Source organism: Equus przewalskii, chromosome 7 (genome assembly GCF_037783145.1).
Source record: "Equus przewalskii isolate Varuska chromosome 7, EquPr2, whole genome shotgun sequence".
Taxonomy (NCBI): Eukaryota; Metazoa; Chordata; class Mammalia; order Perissodactyla; family Equidae; genus Equus; species Equus przewalskii.
In genome coordinates this window covers 58,498,303-58,517,364 of record NC_091837.1, presented here as the reverse complement: position 1 = coordinate 58,517,364, position 19,062 = coordinate 58,498,303, and the positions used below count along the sequence as shown (strand labels likewise).

At 43.2% G+C, this 19,062-nt stretch overlaps 1 protein-coding gene across 41 annotated transcripts in view; it reads right to left on the bottom strand.

Moving 5' to 3' along the window:
- Positions 1 to 19,062, bottom strand: part of FHOD3 (formin homology 2 domain containing 3) — a 455,119-nt gene that overhangs the window by 126,213 nt on the left and 309,844 nt on the right. For all 41 annotated transcript variants that reach the window (XM_070629984.1, XM_070629962.1, XM_070629948.1 and 38 more), the window contains exon 10: positions 16,101 to 16,339. In XM_070629984.1, coding sequence (XP_070486085.1) covers positions 16,101 to 16,339 — 239 coding nt within the window. The remainder of the gene's footprint in view (positions 1 to 16,100; positions 16,340 to 19,062) is intronic.

Sequence of the window (19,062 nt, the reverse complement as noted above, 5' to 3'; positions counted from 1 at the left end):
AGCGTGTACTGGTATCATAAGCACTTTGACAAAATAATTGGTGCCATCATGTAAAGTTAAACATTCGTATCAGGATCCAGCAATGCCACTGCTATACCCCAGAGCAGTGGTTCTGAACAAGGGTGATTTGGCCTCGAAAGGGACTTTTGTCAATGTTTGGAGACAATTTTAGTTGTCACAACTGGGGAGGGGATGCTATTGTCATCTAGCAGGTAGAGGGTAAGGATGCTGGCAAACATCCTACAATGCACAGGATAGCCCCCCAGCAACAAAGAAGTATTCAGTCCAAAATGTCAGTGGTGCCAAGGCTGAGAAACTCTCCCTAGGGATACTGAAGCACACACATGCCAGGATATGAGTCTAAGAATATTCTCAGAGCACTGTTTGTAGTTGCCAGAAAATGGAAACAACCCAAATTCTCAACAACAGGAAAAAGGATAAATAGGTTATAGTATATTCTAAGCAGTGAAAATGGATGAAATTCAGCTTTACATGACAACACGGATAAACACTGGAAGCATAACGTGGAGTGAAAAAAACAAACAGAAGAAGAAACATACAACATGACACACTTTTTATAAAGTTCAAAAAGGCAAAAGTGTATGGTATTTAGTTATACATATACGTTTGATAATATTAACAAACAAACAACAAAAAACCCATATGACAATGATAAACAATATTTAAGAGTGTTGGTTACCCAAGCCCAGAGATGGGAAAGTTGGAAGCACATTGACAGGTGCAAATTAGGAGAAATGCTCTGGTCTTTTAGCTAGGCCATGGTCTCATTGATGTTCTTTATATCTATAAATAAGTAAATTTTATGTAAAAATAAACTAGGAGAGGGTCACACATGGACCAATGATGACAATCTATCAGAAGGCAAGGATTATGATTAATCCAATTCTGTACAATTGGGATTTTTTAAATAGATTTTGTTTTTAGACCACTTCGAGGTTCCTACCAAAACTGAGAAGAAGGTACAGAGATTTCTCACAAATAAGAAAATAAACCAAAATTTTTTCAAAAGCAAGGAAGTCTAACTATGGGGCAAGACTGCTCTTTTCCTTTATCCAACAGATATTTATTGAGCCTTTATTACATGCAAGATGCTGGGGTAAAGTGGTTAAAAGAGGTTCCCACCCTTGGAGTTTACAGGCCCATGGGGGAGAAAAAACATTAAACAACTAACTGTACCAGGAAATATTCAACTTTGGGGGGCGGGCGGTGGGGGAGGTGGGTGGTGCCTGAGTGGCCTGGAAAGTGAGAAAGACTTCTATACAGTGCTGTAGGAGCAAAACTCAGAAAGCCAAGGACAAACTGACCAGAGAACAAGATGGGCTTTTGCACAGGACATTCCCCTGCTCAAACACATCTACAAACCTTAGGATTAAGTCCAATTCGCCTGGCTAATACTCTAACACTCCTACCATCTCTCTGACTTCACCTCCCATTCTCCCTTCATGAACATCCCACCCCAGTCTTAACAGGTCTGTTGATCTGTCCACCCAATACCAAGAGCATTTCAGCTGCAGGGTCCTTGCAGGAGCCATTCTCCCTGCCTGGAGTGACTTCCCCTGCTGTTTCTCGAGTGGACCCAGCCTCCAGGGACATCCATAAAATACTTGCTGACTGGTGCATTTCTTTGGCACTGTAGACCTAGCATGGTACATTCAGCACGAAGGTACTTGCGATGTGTAGCCAAAGAACAAGACTGGCAAGAACTGAGAGATGACCTTAGAGATCTCCCCATGTTGCAGATAAGAAAGATGAAGTCCAGAGAGGGCAAGATCACACAACTTGCCAGTAAGAACACTGATCTCCTAATGGCAAGGCCAGTGTCCTTTCTGCCATGCCAGGCTATCCATGAAACCCAAGCAGAATCTAAACTGGTTTCACCACTCCATCATCACTGCCCCATTTTCTCTAAGCAATGGTCTCCTGAACTGTGCTTCTTAATCCTCCTCTCACACAGCACAGACAACATAATACCATTTGTAGAGCCCGCTAGAATAATGGACAAGGTTGCCTATGGCCCCCAGGAGACTGGCTCAGGGCCCTAGTCACCCCGGATCTGCCTGGTTGCCCTGAGGGGATCAGTCTTCACATAGGTATTACCCATTTGTTTGGCAACTAGTTGTGAAGCTCCGTCTTAAGGTTTAGATAAAAGGCATACATTTTAAATGTTCCATTTAGTTCTGTAAAATGCATATGACATACCATAATTAGATGAAAAAATATTTCACAGAAATATTTTGTTAAATTTATGACAGAGAAAGTGTCCCCTTGGGCTCCATCTGCATCACTCTGTGTTAGCAAATACTTAAACTGGAATTTGAATTTAGCCTCACAGTGACTCATACTTTCTGTTAACCAAAAGGCTGTTTCTAAGTTACCAAGGGCCAAGATGATATTTGAAAATTTCCAATTAGCAATCTTAATCAGTTAAGACATATATCTGACCAACTAAAGCAGTGACTTCATTCAAAAATAGAGTTTTGTTATCCACTAAATTAAAAAAAAAAGTTCCCTTAAAAGATTTTTGCCAGCCAAGAGAATGAAAAGACATCTAACAGAACCCAGCTGTTGCTCTGATGTTTCCATGGTGAGAACCCAAAGTTAGACAGGAAAGTATTTATTGTCTCTGTAGCATGCAAAGTTTAGGAGTATAAAGTACAGGCCATGGATACTGAATATACCCACGAACTGGACTACCAGCCAGGACCTTAATGCATAAGCCATTATTATGTTATTTTGTTTTAGACTGAAATGCTAATGGATCCAGCACATTCTTTCTGCTGAAAACATGGACATGGAGTAGATTAATATAATGAAATTTCAGTCTGCACAGTATAAACATCAATAGGAAAAAAACACAATTAGTGGCCAGGTTGCAGATTTATTCAGTTGTAAAACAAATCAATACAGTGATAATTTACAGACTATGAGGTGTCTTGCTACTTTTCTTGCATGTGTACTTTGATTTAACGTTTTAAAAACTTTCTTCTGGAGCTGGCCTGGTGGCGTAGTGGTTAAGTTCCTGCACTCTGCTTCAGCAGCCAGGGGTTCACAGGTTCAGATCCCGGATGCAGACCTATACACTGCTCATCAAGCCATGCTGTGACAGCATCCCACATACAAAATAGAGGAAGATTGGCACAGATGTTAGTTCAGTGACAATCTTCCTCAAGCAAAAAGAGGAAGATTGGCAATGGATGTTAGCTCAAGGTGAATCTTCCTCGCCGAAAACAACAATAGCAACAACAACAACAACTTTATTCTAAGCCACAGATACTAGCAAATTGCTGTGAATGTCCCTTAGAGGTCTGAGAGAGCAGAAGAGAAACTAGGAGGAAGGAGAACTGAAATTCTCTGCGAACTTTCGGAAATAGAAAGGATGCCAAGCACAGTCTCAGGCTGAGGTTTCAAGATGGTGGCTACAGAGGTGAAAAGAGCCCTGCCCTGGGGTCTGGCTCAGCTTTATCCTGAGACCCAGGGGCTCTCTTATCTCATTCATAAAATAAAGCAGAACAGCAGAATGGCAGCATCCAGCTCTGGTAGCCTCTGACAGCTGAAGACACGAAATTGTGTGGACATTAGACAAGCTCTCCCATTTCCAGAAGTTGTACAATTACTAGTCTTGTGTGTGTTTTCTGGTCAAGCTTAATTTTAAAGTTTCAATAATGGCACTTCTTACACACATTCTTCCACATTTCTTACACACACATTTTTCACAAATGGGAAAAGAAGGGTACTAAAGAGTAAAATACTTTTAGTTAGAAACAAAAGAGATAGGATATATGTGTTTTTAAGCAGCAGATATCAAATGCAACTAATAAGAGGGAGCCAAATGTGTTTCAGAGTTTACGTGCAGTAACATTACTCTAACTCATGACTCAGTTTGATTCTAGAACTCTGTCTTTTCACATGCTTTGAACTTCAACGCACCACAATAAACTCTTAATATGGTAATAAAGTATAGATAATTGACATCTAGAGATAAACCCCAAATCTTATATTTCAGCTAGGGTTCTTCCCAACAGCCTCATTATCTATTTTCTACCCCGTCAAGTCATGGCCCCAAATTACCAACAGTAACCACATGACTTGTTTGGGCAGCATTTGCTTTCTACTTCGTTGGCCATCTACTGTTGGAGATGCCAATGAAGAACGAATTGTGTAAAAGGGAGATAATAGGAAGACAAAAAAGAGCAGCAAAGGGCCAGAATTATCTACAGAGACCATCACGAAAGGAAGGGATGCATGTCATAGGTCCATATGTTGTCCTGCACAGTCACACAGTTCCCACAGTGTCCCAGTTTTGGGCTCAGCCTGGTCCAGGAGGATGGTCCCAGGAGACCCAGCAGAGAGGGCTACTGTTTCTCCAATGTGTGAACACATTGCCAATAGCATTCTCCAGCCTAGTGATCCTCACCCTTGTGATATATTATTTGAAAATGTGAATGCTCAGGCCCTAACTTCAGGAATTGTATTTAACTATTTTGGGGTAAGGACTGAACACGGGTTATTTCAGAACCCCACAGGGGTGAGAACCACTATACTAGTCCAAGCTACCCAGGTTTTTTTCAGCAGTTCTGCATCAATAGCCACCACCCAGTGTCCCTGGCCCACTCTCCCTCACTTCCAATCTGATCCCCACCAGGCAGACAGGTACCTCTGATCCGCTTACTGGGCGACCTCATCTCACCTCCAAGCCACCTCTCTGTCCCCCTCTACCCTCCCTAACCTTGTCTCTTGAGACTCCTATTTCATACCCAGGTACACCAGGCCCTTTCCTCCCTCGGCCCAGGGAGCACATCTTGTCCTTCAGGATTCAGTCTAAATGCCTGAGGAGGCTTCTTGGACCATCCCCATTCCACCATCCTCTTTTCTAAAGAATCTTTTAAAATTAATATTTAATTATAGGAATCCATACTCCCTTTGAAAAAGTCTACTTTTCAAAGTACTACTGATAAAAATGCAGTCCCTTTGACCAGAGGTAACCACTGTTATAAATTTAGTGGGTAAATTTCCAGATTTAAAAAAATTTAAATATATATTATTCTACAATCTTTTGATACAGCAATTGATGCGACACGTATGTTGGTCCTTCTGGTATGGGGCATTTCTTAAAAGCCCTGCTTGCATTCCTCCCTACGGCTATTCCATGTTTTACTTACCTAGCCAATCCCCAATTCTTTGCTGTTACAAGTGATGTTGTAATGACAATCTCTGCACACATTCTTGTGCACTTCTGCAAGTTCTCCTCAAGAGCATATCCTTATACCCCTGTTACACTCTATCACACAGACCAATTTGCTCCCTTCCAAAGCCCTCTTCCAAAGCTACAGACGTTTACTTGCTGCAGTATTTATGTGCGTACTGTCTTATGATGCTGGAAGCTTCCTAAGGCTCATGTTTACCATTGCAGTCGCAAAATCAAGAATGTGGCAGGCACAAGAAAATATGAACTGAATGAATAATGCAGGAATGAATGTGATTTTTCTCTCCTTTAGCCCATGAGCTCGTAATTCCTGACTTAACAAACTCAGGGCCACAATCATCACATAAAGTTCATAAAATGTCAATACTGATGAAGAAGTCTATCAACATAAGGTCACTGTGAAATAACATGCTCAGTATTGGGGTTTCTCTTCTAGTGATTAGGTGGCTTGCTCATCTATTTATGGACGTGAGCTATCATGGATGTGGAACTAAGGCCCTGGCATGTTTTGACAAACACAAAGGCACTTCACTCTTGTTTCATGATTTTTTCCCCCATTTCATGATCAAAATTATTCACCCTTCTATTTGAAAGGCAATTTTACAGAGCTTATTATAGGTGAAAAAAATATAAACAAAGAAAAGTATCTTCTCAAGGCCAGTAAGTCAGTATTCATTCCACTTCAGACAGCAGCATGCCATTGGCATGAAGTCATGACACCCTCCATCCCACTCACCCTCTCCCAGCCCAAGACCTCCGGGAGACAAATGCCTGCATGCAGCAGGCCCTGACTGGCCACTTCCTCGTGGGGGCTCATCTCAAGTCAATGTTTAATCCCTTGTTTATAAAACCAGAACTGCATGGCTAGGGGGAAAAAAAAACCCCTCAGGAATATTATTATTTCTCTGGGGCAAAGTGAATACTATTAATTGAGTATTCCTGAAGTCTGATATAATTGTCTCTGAAGTCCTCGCTGAGTTACTGTGTCTTTGGTGGATCTATCAGGTGGATCAAAAGGCACTTAGGATGCCGATGCCAGTCCCAAATGTGCCCAGCTTCCTTGGGTTCTGCAGGGCACGTGCAGAGGGCAAGGGGCAGGCTTCACTCTTCTTTGCTTGGTTCTGCCTCCCAGGGATGTCTCCAGGGAAAGAAGGCTCTACTGGGAGAGCAGCAGTCACTCATTGACTCTAGTTATTTAACTAACTCTGTGCAGAGCGTTCTCAAGCTAAGCCCTTCGCATGGTTCATTCCTTTAATCCTCACAGGAATTGCTGAGGTACGTACTATTATTACCCCATTCATAGATCAGGAGCTGAGGCACAGAGAGGTTAAGGAGTTTCCCCCGAGTTACACAGCTAGTAAGCCAGGATGTGAACTCAAGGAGTCCAATTCTAGCATCCAAGTTCCCAACCACTATGCTATGCTACCTCTGCCATGATCATTTCTTTGTGGCTGGAAAAAAGAAGCCTCTTCTATTTAAGGACTAGAAGAAGTCATTAATTCTCCCTTCTTTCAGATTCTTTCCTGAATATCAATATCTCTTCTCATTGTATTCATGTGCATAGGGACTCTGCCAGCTCTCCCGCAGCCCATCCCACAAAAGCCTCATTCCACGAGGAGGAAAATCAACAACACCTTGATATAGGGCACCACGAGACATACCTGGACACGACTGTAGCCAACATTAATTCTGATCAGTTTCTGAAACAAACACTATCGCAGTTAGAAATAAGTATTTTTTCAACATGAATATGATGCTTCTTTAATGACTATCAGCTTGCTGAGCACATAGTGTGAGACAAGAATGACATTAGGCCAGGTCTCTCTTTCTTTGGGCCTCCCCTCTTCAATTTCCACACCTATTCCCAAAGGGCTCCCTTGCAGCCTGTTTTACCAGCTTCACCTCTGCCCAGTCTCTCTTTTTTGCTGTGTCAGATTTGGCCTTTTCAACCTACATTTTCAGGGTTTCATTTCCCTGTTCATTCAACACTCATCAGTGAAGAGTTACTGCCAGGCTCCCTGCACAGACCATTGTCAAGCAAAGACAATCTCACTCCTCCTTCCATGACTGGATTCCATCAGCTCGGCTGTGTCATCATTAGAAAGGCCCTGCTCCATTTCCAAAGGGATTCTGGGAATTGCATGGGATATACAGAGAGAGATGCTTACTCTCCAGAAGGACCACCCACACCCATCCCTGCACTGACTGCCACAGAAAATCAAGCTCTTCCAGAAAGGGCTGTGAACATTCAGAACACAGATGGGAAGGTGGGCATTACAGGAAATTTGGCATTTGCACAGGTCAAGGGGAGGCAGGGTTGACCCTGAAAGAAGAACATTCCCAATGCAAGTCAAAGATCCAACTAGAAACAAGAACATGTCCTTCTCTTTGAAGAGTGTTCACCAGCACTTTCACAGTAAATGGCTGTCTCTTCCTGAAACACCCCACCAAGTAAGCCCACCTTAGCTTGACAAACATTCACCCTTGAATTTCAAGGTTCATTGACTTAGAAAGTAAGTGATCTTCTCGGTTTCAGAATTTAATGTGATGGTGATTTTACGCCTTCCTTTCCAGGGCTTTATCTATTCACTTCTCTGCTCATTCAGTTTATGGCACCTAAGTCCAGACTTCAACCCTCACCCATATGTACCTGAGTTTCTGAAGTGCCTATCCAACTGACTATGAGAAGTTCTACTTGTGATCCACAGATGCCTCAAACTTAAAATGCCCAAAGCTTACTGAGTGGCCTTACCACCAGCCCAAGACCCTGTCAGTGGCTGACTGGGAATCACTCCAGTCTCCTTCCTCTTTCTCACCACAATCCAGTCACCATCCTACAAATGATGCCCTTCCTGCATCCCGTCACTTCCTCTACTTGCTATTCTTCCTGCCACTGGCTGAGTCGGGTCCTCTCCACCTCTCCCCCCACTGTTGCAACAGCCCTCACCACTCTCCCTGTGTGCAGTGTGCTCTCTTCCATTGCACTCTGCACTCTTCAGAGTGGTCTTGGCTGAAACACAGCCCTGATCTCACTTCTTCACTTAAAATTCATCAGTCGCTTTGTTCAGTTTTAAGGATAAAATTTTGCCTATTTCTTCAGAACGTAGAGAGATCCCCAAATTCAATTCAGCGAAGTCCAAACCCTGAAGAAATCTGCAATCTGGTCACAGAGAATCTTCAAGAAACCAGAAATCCTGCTCCAGAAATCAGAAGGAGCTTTGCAAAGCAACTTCCTCCTCACGTCTCAATGCCTCTGCCTTTTCTTGATGTAAGTTCTTCCAGCTCCAAGCTCACTCCCCTTTCCCTCCCCGTCTTCCCCTCCTGTCCACTCTTCATTATTCAATACTCAGGAAACAAGGAAGAGCCTCTTGGACACTAAACAGTAAATCTGAATCGCTGGCTATATTCCAATCATACCTACCTCGGGAGGTCACATCCCTCGTTGGTGAACCTCATTTATAATGAATCATTTACCATCAGATAAATCTTTCCAAGTAGTTACTTGCTGCTCATGGTACCAGTGGTTATTAACCTGATTGTTGTGAAATCCTCTAGTGTGTTTACGCCAGTGCACAGAATCTTCTCTCCAGTTCATGTCCATATTTATTTAACAATTATCTTCTTCCATAGAACAATATCCGGGAAAGCCCTACGGCATGGAGTGACTATAATAATAAGAACACAGAGCTAAGCACACATTTGTGCTGCCTCTCTTAATTCGCCTACCCCCTCTATTAAAGAGGTATCATCACTGGGAGGTTGCAGTGGAGGAGTCTGTGGCCAAGCCTGGCGAGGAGGCAAGGTCTGTGGCTGCAAACACCACACCTTTCCTCTCAATGACCTCAGCTGCTGCTCCTGTGTGCATGTGGCCAAACCTTCCTCTGGGAGCCAGGACTGAGAGGGTTACCTGAGTTGTAGATTTTGTGGGTTAACACCAATTATATAACACCTACTAGGTGCACGATATATTTTTTTCTTGCAAATTGATTGCTTATTGCCAACTGCTTCCAAGAAAGACAGAGCTAGGGACTAGCCTGTTTTTCTGCTGCAGATCCTGCAGCTAACTGGAGAATGAATTCTGTGACTCCTGGCAATGAAGTCCTGTGGACAAGGGCATGAGACAGACAAGAGAACAACGCACTGCCCTAGAACTCAGCATCCAAACATGCCTCCTTCCTGTCAAAATACAGGCAGATGAGCTCACCCACCCTGCACGGTTCCATAATTAGGCTCCCTCATTTGCTCACTGGTTCCTGTGGCTGGTGGAGAGGGGCCAACATCCTTTCCTACCCCTGCAGGAAAAAGGAAAACAACACCATCTCCAATTGCCTCTTCCAGCTCCTACCCTGGAGGCTCAGCCCCAAGGCTTGGCTCCCTCTTCCTACCACCCACTGGGCCATTAACTGGTGAACTTCAGCTATGAGCGCCAAAAGGTGAGGACAGCTTAGCCTCCAATAATTGATAGGTAACTGTGGCTTCCTCTCAACCATGATGAGTTCCTGTTCTCTATGTCTTCTTTCCTTCTCCCATCACTAAGCTTATGGTTAGTCAATTTTGATTAACTGGGAAGGCTTATTCCAATATTGTACTTATTGCTCTGACATTTTCAGAACTCCTCTTCAGAAACTGTCTTCAGTGCCAATTTATGAGAAAAACAAGCAAATCAGTATGATTATTTCGGGATCAAAATAAACAGGGACTATAAACAAAATAGCCCATTATGATTATCAAGTTCCAGTAAACATTTACTCTGAATGATTTTCTGCTTTCTCAACAAATCTAATGCATCCTCGAAAGAGAAAAACTTGTTACTATCGCATGTGTTCTACAGGTCCAGAGACTAGAGCCAGGGATGTTGGGTTCTGAGTGCAGACTCTGGACTAGGACGGTCTGGGTTCAAACCCAGTTGTGCCACTTACCGCCTGTGAGATGTGGGGCAAGTTCTTTAACCTCTGTGTGCCTCAGTTTCCTCATCTGTAAAATGGGAAGGATACTACCACCTTCTTCATGGAAATTACAATACATGTAAAATTGCTTGGCACAAGAGCCAATACAAAGTTAAGTGCTCCATAAATGCTGGCTCCTGCTATCATTACTGGTACTGTCACTTACCTCCTAGAGAGTGAAGGAAAAATAACAAACCATTCACCTAGGATGATACAGAGAGGCTGCAGTTAGAAAGAGGACACATTTTCCTGAGTGAGGGTGACACCTAAAAGCTGCACAGGAAAAAAACTAACAAACTGGACTCTCTTATATTTTATGCACACATCAAGAGACACCATAAATTAAAATATATTTAAAAGATATGGAGAAAGTATTTGTGACATAGTCATCTAAAAGTTAATATTGGGAATGGCCCTGTGGTGTAGTGGTTAAATTTGGTGCACTCCACTTTGGCAACCAGGTTCATGGGTTTGGATCCCAGGCACAGACCTACACCACTCATAAACCATGCTGAAGCAGTGACCCACACACAAAATAGAGGAGGATTGGCACAGATGTTAGCTCAGGGCTCATCTTCCTCAAGCAAAAAAAGAGGAAGATTGGCAACATACGTTAGCTCAGGGTGAATCTTCCTCACCAAAAAAGAAAAAAGTTAATATCTATAAAGTATAAAGAATACATATATTCTCTCTGATTTGTATCTGAAAATTTCCATATTAAACATACAGTAGCTATACATCAATTAAAATAGACAAACCATTCAGGAGACAAATGAGCCAAGGGTATAAACAGGAAATACTCAGAAAAGGAAATGTCAGCAGCCAACACAGCAATGAAAGATGAACAACCTCAGTAGTAATAAAAAAACGCAAATTAAAATGCCGAGGCACCACATCTCACTTTTCAGAATCACAAAACTTCTGAAAAGCTCCTAACATCCAGTTTCGGTGATGGTGTGGGAAAACGGTCAATCACATGCTGACTGTGGAACAGCACAATGGCATAGCCTTTGAGAGAGCAACACAGGGACATCAATATTTAAAATCTAAGTATCCTCTGATCCAGAATTCCACTTCTAAGAATCTCTCCTAAAAGAATGCTAACATACACGCACAAACACATTTGTGCGTGTGTGTTCATTACAGAAAGTTTGGTACTAGGAAAAAATTGTCATCAAGCCATAGCAAAATGAATGAAGGCATTATGGTATTACAATATATCCATATAATGGAACACTAAGCCAATAATTTTTTTAAATGTACTTACATAAAAACTCTGGAAGTAATAATATAGAAAGAAGGCAACATGCATTTGATAATTGGTTACTAATTGCCAAGTACTCAGTATATTTGTTTTATTTCTACAGAATCACCAAGAAAAGGTAGGCTAATAAAATGGTGAACAGTTAATTCTTTGTTGTGGGGGGCTGTTTGGGGCATTGTAGAACGTTTAGCAGCATCCCTGGACGCTACCCACTAGATGCAAATAGCACTCCCCACCTCAGGTATGACAACCAAAAATGTATCAAGACATTGCCCAAGTCCCGAGGGACAAAATCACCTCTGGTTGAGAACGACTGCCTTCGGGGACCAGTGGGACTGATCCCAGCCTGCCTCCATGTCCCTGAGAAGCCCAACCTTTCCTGGACTCATCACAAGGCCCCTGTGTCCCCACAGGCTCTGTATGTCCTCTAGTCTGATTCATCTCCTGCCCTCTCCAACCCCCATTCTTCCACTGTGCCCTGGGAACTCATGAGCAGTCATCAGCAAAATCCCCTCTAGTCTCCACCTCTTCATGGAATATTCCTTGCTTTACCCCTAAACTTTAAGGACGTTATTCTCTACAGCCCTCTTATATGGCACAATGGATTCTTCTCTCACATCCCACATACTCCTCTTTGCCACTTCCAGACCATTTTCCTCCCAACCTCCCTCAATAAACTCAGCCTCTGAGAACAGGGGTTGGCAAACTACAGCCTGTGAGTCAAATCTGGCCCACCACCTGTTTTTGTACCGTCTGTCAACTAAGAATGGTTTTAACATTTTTAAATGCTTGGGAAAAAAATTCAAAAGAATATTTCATGACATTTAAATTTCAAATCTCAGTGTCCATAAAGTTTCACTGGAATGTAGCCATGCTCATGTGCTTACCTGCTGTCTGTGACTGCTTTTATGCTACAAAGGCAGAATTCAGTTGAGTAGTTGCAACAGAGACGGTCTCACCTACAAAGCTTAACATAGTTACTATCTGGCCCTTGACAGACAAAGTTTCCAACCTTTGCCTTTGAGGCACGTGGCAGCAGTCTGTACCATCCACTCCCAACCAGTTATCATCATCTACCACCCGCCAGGTCACACTTCCACGTGTACGAAGATAGACACACGACTGAAAGCTGGATGGCACAACCGCTAATATTAGTGACTCAATGATGTTCAAAATTACCTCTATGGGTTGGAATGTTGTGTGGAAATCAACAGGATGAAATCTAAATTTCATATATTAAGTCCCACGCAATGTTCATTATCAGAAAGACCGACATACAGAGCAGAAAGAAGACCTGGTGTGTGTTGACAGAGACAAGAACCGGGATGAACAGAGTAACGTTAGGGGGAAATTGTATCCATATAATGGAATGCTGAGCAACAAGAGAGCTATAACACTATGGAACAAATTTAGGTCAGATGACTTTCCTAACAAGCAGAAAAGTTCAAGAATAGAATGAAATGCCTCAGGGAGGAGAATGTCTGAGCCTGGAAGTGCACAGTAAGGGCTCCTGCTCTGGGCTAGACAACCTTGAAGACTTTTTAGTACTAAATTATATACTATTACAATATAACCAGAGACACTGGTTCTTTTGCTGATTATATGCTAAAAATAATTTTTTGGCAAAAAATGAAAGTGCCAACATTTTTCTTCCTTCTGATCAAATCTGTACATTTAAGTGCAAAGATGAAACTCATACGGCACACACAATCACAAAAGACAATTTTAGGTGACAGATGACCAATAAACTCGCACATTATTTGGTAAATGCTCTATGTGGAGTTTTATTTCTTCAGAAACCAAAGCAAAGCAATGTGAGTTGAGAGCCATTAGTCCTTGGAACTAAAGCACATAGCCTAGCAGGCCTAAGACTCTAAGGAGACTCGGAGACTGTCTCCTTTTCACCTCTCTTTTTATTTTTTTATTTACCTCAAGAAAAATACACCTACATGGTATATAAATCAAATTCCCTCCCTAAAAAGTCAGAAGTGCAAATCTCACTCAGTGAATACACTTAGTAATGGTTGGTTGGGAAGTGGTTTTGTATGACTCAGACACTGAGAGGCAGAGGCCAAAGACTTGCATTTAACCCATGGCTCAGTCCCCCAGTCCTGTGATTTGTCACAAGGCACCCACTCCCTGATGGTTTTCTCACTTGTAAAGCAAAGATAATGACACTTGTCCTGCCTGGATCCTCCAGAGGGTCATGGTGAAAATTAAATTCAAATTCATCTGAGTGCAGAGTGCCATATACATTCTAGGATGACATGAATCTCTTTCTAACATACTGCTATCTTCTCTTCAAAAGCATTGGCATTGGTTGGGTCACAGAGTTAAATTCCTCACGTGCGGTGTATGCAGGCATGTTGCTATAAGTTAGCAATACATAGGGCCAGAATGTTCACACAGATGAAGAGTAATCTACGTCAGGCATGCTTCTGTGTCTTTCAAGGTCTACAGGGAATGGAACACAATGAACGACTGGATTCTAAGGTAATGTTTCGAGGCACAGATGTGGAGCAGGTGACTAAGCTATGCTCGCAGGGATCATTCCCCGTTTGGCTTCTCGTCACCTCTTCCCGCCATCTCACTCCTACCTCTGCCAAAACTGTACTGTTGCTTTAGGGCCACAGGGCAAAATCCTTCCAAGAGGCTTCATGGATGAAACCACTTCATAATCCTCAATCTGTAGAATGCTATCTGTCTTTACAAGCTGGAAAGTGTATTTTTCTCAAATAAATGCTAAGACATTTACATTAAAATAATAATTTCAGTAAAATTAAAAATCAGTCCTATTTGAAAAGATTGAGACAGTAGCATTCAGAGCATCTGTGGCCTCTTGTTCCAGATCCTACCAAGCCCAGTGTCTTGAAACTGTGAACTGTGCCCAGGATAGTCCACTCCACTGTTGTTACCTTTGCCAACAGATCACAAAGCATTGCCACCTGAACTCACAACGTTAAGTGACCAAAGGCATAACAGCAAGAAACAGAACAGAAACAAACACCACGTAAGTCAGACAGAGCAAAAGAACACTGGGTGCTGCTGACAAGGTCTCCTAACTCCCACCCTCAGCATCTCTGGTGATTTTAAATACAGATTTTTCAGCCCATTGCATACACCTCCCTCAACTCTCTCCATGTTAATATCTCAAGCCATTAGCTAGAAGCAGCGCTAGAGAGAGCTTCAAGCACTGCCTGAATTACTTGAAGATCTTAGATCACAAAGTGCAATGTTCACGTTAGATGTTCTCATTTCTCAGCCTGTTTAGAAGTTCTGGTTTCCTTTTCTCTAAAATAGAGCCTGTTATACACAGACTTTTAGGAAGAGAAAAACCTGTAGATGGAGGGCTATGTGGTAGAGAAGGGTGTCAACATGGACAGTACTTTGCATATCCCTCTCAGATTGATGCCCTCCTCCTCCTTCTGCAATTGCAGGCCCCCAGCGGCATGGGCTAGTTCATACTCCCAGGATTCTATAAGTAGCAGACTGCTCAGGGGACTTCTCAGCAGTGGTGGGGGTCGGCGTTCCCTTAGGGATGGAGAGGAAGGGACACATCTTGATCACTCTCTGAAGGCCATCCAACACATTCTGAGTTAAGTTCTTCTTCACTATGCAACCTCCTGACCTTTATTTGGCTCCCAGGTGGATCTGCATGATGGGGGGAAAATGCTGCAGGCAAATGATATGAGCAGGGCTCCCACCTTGCCTGCCACAGGAGGAGGTGCACTGGCAATCTGGTGTATCACTCAGCCCTGGTGGACCCGGCTGGCATGGACGAGTCCACAGAGCCTCATTATCTTAGCGGACTGACAGCATCCATTTGGGAAGATAGAGCTGGACCCAGACCCCAGAGCAGCGTGACCATCCTTTTGCTGCACTTGTTTTTTATGGAACCACTTCTGAGTTCCTACAGATTTTGTCAAACTTTATATTTTGAATATATATAATTTCTCATGGGATTGTCAATCTTCCTATTTCTTCCTTTCTACTTTCCTCATTCTTACTTTTGCCTAGCCCAGATGTGAGGTTCATAAGAACAAAGATCATACCTTTTCCATTTATATATCTTCACAGCTTCAAATAGTCCTGGCCCATAACAGTCACTTAATAAAAATGTTTGCTGTATGACTGAATGAATAAATGATGGCATCCATATTTACTGAAATTTCTATATAGACATATATAATTATCTATTTTATATTTATACATATTTTAAACTTATATGGTTTTGTTCATTTAACTCAACCTCAACTATGTGTTGTCATCAGTATCTCAAGAAAATACAATCTCACATTTATGTGGCGGCATACCATTTATTTCTAGGCTAAAGTTTTGTGTTTTGAATTCTTTTCCATTTGACAAAGCACAGCTTTTCTGAAGAGATATTAATGGAGATATTAGATAATATAAAAATACAAGTGGGTGAAGAAGAGTTCATGAGGTTAGTAAGATCAAATGTGTACATGTCACCAGTGCCACCCTGCCCTGGGAAGATCCGTGGGAACTGGGGATGGGGTTTTAACGGTAGAGAAGGGGCAGAGAGCAAGTGGGCTGGGTGTGTGGCCAGCGGGGCGCGGAGAGTAGCCAGCACCAATGGGGTTAGGGCCTCCCTCCCGCTTTTGGGTATCCTTTCACCCATTCCCGCTGCTGCGTTAATGCTTACTTTTCACTGAGATCTCGCACTTGGCTGGGGTTCAGGGCGGGAGGTGACTGGGGGCAGGGACTGGTGGGAGCCGACGGAGGACTCTTGATGTTCTGTACCGAGTGCCTGCGGCTCCGCCTGCGGTCCAGGCCCCGGTGCTCGCCCCCGCCGCTGGAGCACACGCTGGCCCTCCTCCGGTCCCGGCACCCGCTGGGAGGTGGCTCCGCTGTCTCGTCACCATCTTCGTGCCGAAGGGCCACCTGAAAAAGCAGAGTGTGCCCAGTGCAACGTCAGACTTGACATCCTTTCACAGCCTCTAGGTGTGACTTTGCATTTCAGCCTCACTCTAATGAGGATTTAACACTGTTTTCCCACCCTGTGGCCTCTGCTTCTCTGCGAGGTCTTCACAACCATGCGCCTCCCAAGCACCGTCTGCAAACTTAAAGGGGCTTACTTACCACTGTATATATTTCCCAATCAAATGGATAAGAAAAGATCAAAAGATGTCATGAGTAGGTCTGAGAAATTTTTTGTAATCAGATGGGATCTTTACCCTGGAGCCCAGCATTGCCCTTTCTGGGGCACATCTCTCCTGGGCGACTCTTTACTCTTCTCTGGTGCAGGAGTCAGAGTCCCTCCTGAAGCCCGTTGGCAGGAAGCCCTGAAGCTCCTGATCATTCCTAAGCTTGCATTCTCAGCAAGGCTGCTCAGAAGAGCAGGGCAAGGATTCTGGTCAGAAGTGAGAGCCACAAGATCCAGGGCAGCAGAGCTGCCTCATGCACAGATCTTTTTGGGAAGCCTAGTGCTGCAGAACGTACTACCTAATTCCAGAATCTGGGCACAATGCTCTGCTCTCAGGCCACCCCCAGCAGCCTGGTCTCAGGGCTAGGGGTACAGCCTGTAGTTATACTAGACAACTCGTGTATGCAAGTCACAAAAATATATACCAGAAACAGACTTGACCTCTAGAATAAAGTTTTAAAAAAATTTCCTCTTAGAAGTGATGCATACTTGCACAGAAGAATAATTGGCTTACACTTTGCCACTTTGGCTTTCATGTGAAAACCTTAGCCAACTGGCACCACACTCCCCCAAACCCGGCCCTCTCCCAAGGATATCTAGTCCTGCTCCTAGCTGATGTCCTCTCCAGAGGCCCAGCTCCACCATCTCTTGATCTCGCCCTAGCCTGGATCCTACCCCGTGGCTTTCTCACCTCACATTAACCCCAACCATCTGTGCTTCTGCATGGCTCTCCTCCTCATCCGTGCTCATTCTTCCCAGCCGTAGGCTATACTCATCGGTACCTCCAGCTTCTTTAATTTTTTCATGCCTACCTTCTCTAAAAATAGACAGTAAGAAGAACACAAGTGGTTGACTGGACCTTTGTGTGTATGCTGACTGTGCCACTAATGAACCAGGTGTGACCTGCTGCAAATTACTTGCCCTCTCTCTAGCCCCCCAAACGAGGATAAAAGTATTGCATTTGTAGGTTTGTGGTAAGAATAACTTATATAAAGATAATTTATGTAAAGTAGCTAGGGTAGGGTCTTCTCTGTGGCTGGGACTCAATAAATATGACTATCCTTTCCCAACCTATGCCCTCAGACGAAGGGGCCTAGCATGCCCACAAATTCCTCCATCACACAGTACTGGTAGGTCAGGCCACCTTGCAGCCCAGATGAGCCAGGCCCAACCAAGTCCAGCAGTCTCTCTGACTTGGCAACCAAGGAGTCACACAGTCCCACATCCTCAAAGGTACAAGTTCTCCAGCCTTGTGGGTGCTCTTGGTCACATTTCACCACTCAGTCCTGACATATGAGAGAATGGAGAAGTAACATAAAGATCCAGATAGTAACCACACTATATGGCTTTAGCATCACCTATCTACTGAAAACCTGGCTACTGCAAAACCAGTGGTCCCCTATGCCCAAAGTTTTGGCCCCTATGTTCATCTAACAAGATGAGCTTGGCTGAGTCAAGGCCAGGTTGGCCACACTCATCCAGGTTCACAGGCATGAGCACCTGGGACATATGGCTGACTTCACAGGAGGGCATCCACCCTTTATTTGCTTCATCTCCAGTTTCCTCCAGCTCCAGCTTCTGGATAAGATCAATTTAGTGAAAACTCTTCTATCTATGTGCCAGATACATTTTATAACAAACTCTCAGAGACATGAAGACAATTTAATAATATTGTGACTATTTTGTTCCCCTGAATTTATTAGTGAGACATAATTTGGGGATGTTTGAGGTAGGAACTGATAAGAGTTCAGAAAAATCTTTATTGTTATAAAGTCTCACTAGAAAGTCTATTTTTTAAGGGTCCCCTCTCCAGTATAACTGCCAGAACTAAGAAAGAAATTATACATTTGGCTAATCACATTTATCTTCTCAACTTTACCACTTTGAATGGCATTTTTCTGGGGAAAGTTCAAGAGAGATTATGCACCTAACCAAGGACAGTATTTCTAGCCAATTACTTTTTCTTCATTTTTAGATATAAAAATTCTAGACCATTCGAACTTATTCTGACCTAAGGTATTGATTCTGCTTCTTATTAAGCACACATTCGGAATGATAAGATTAGTGCCTAAAGTGGAGTTCAGATATCTCTAGTTCCTTGTCTAACCTCAGAGATCCAAGGATCAAGTAGCATTCCGCTCATAGTTCTTTTCAGAGAGGCACACCGAGTGTGCACAAAGTGAAATCCACTTTAACTGCCTCTTGTCAAGGAAGAGGAAGACACTCAGAAAGTTTAAATGAAAAGAAAAAGCTGAAAAAATTATCACAGTGACACTATAAAATGGAATTCAGTGGGGGCTTGCTAAAGTTCAGGTCCTCAACAAAACATCTATCTCCTTAAAAAAAGAAAAGAGTGCATGGAGGGGGTGAATGGGGCACAGAATCTCAGTAGATCCACTGGCAGCCTCAGGCTTGGCCGTCAGGAACAGGGTAACATGAAATCTGGGGCTGGTGTTCACTC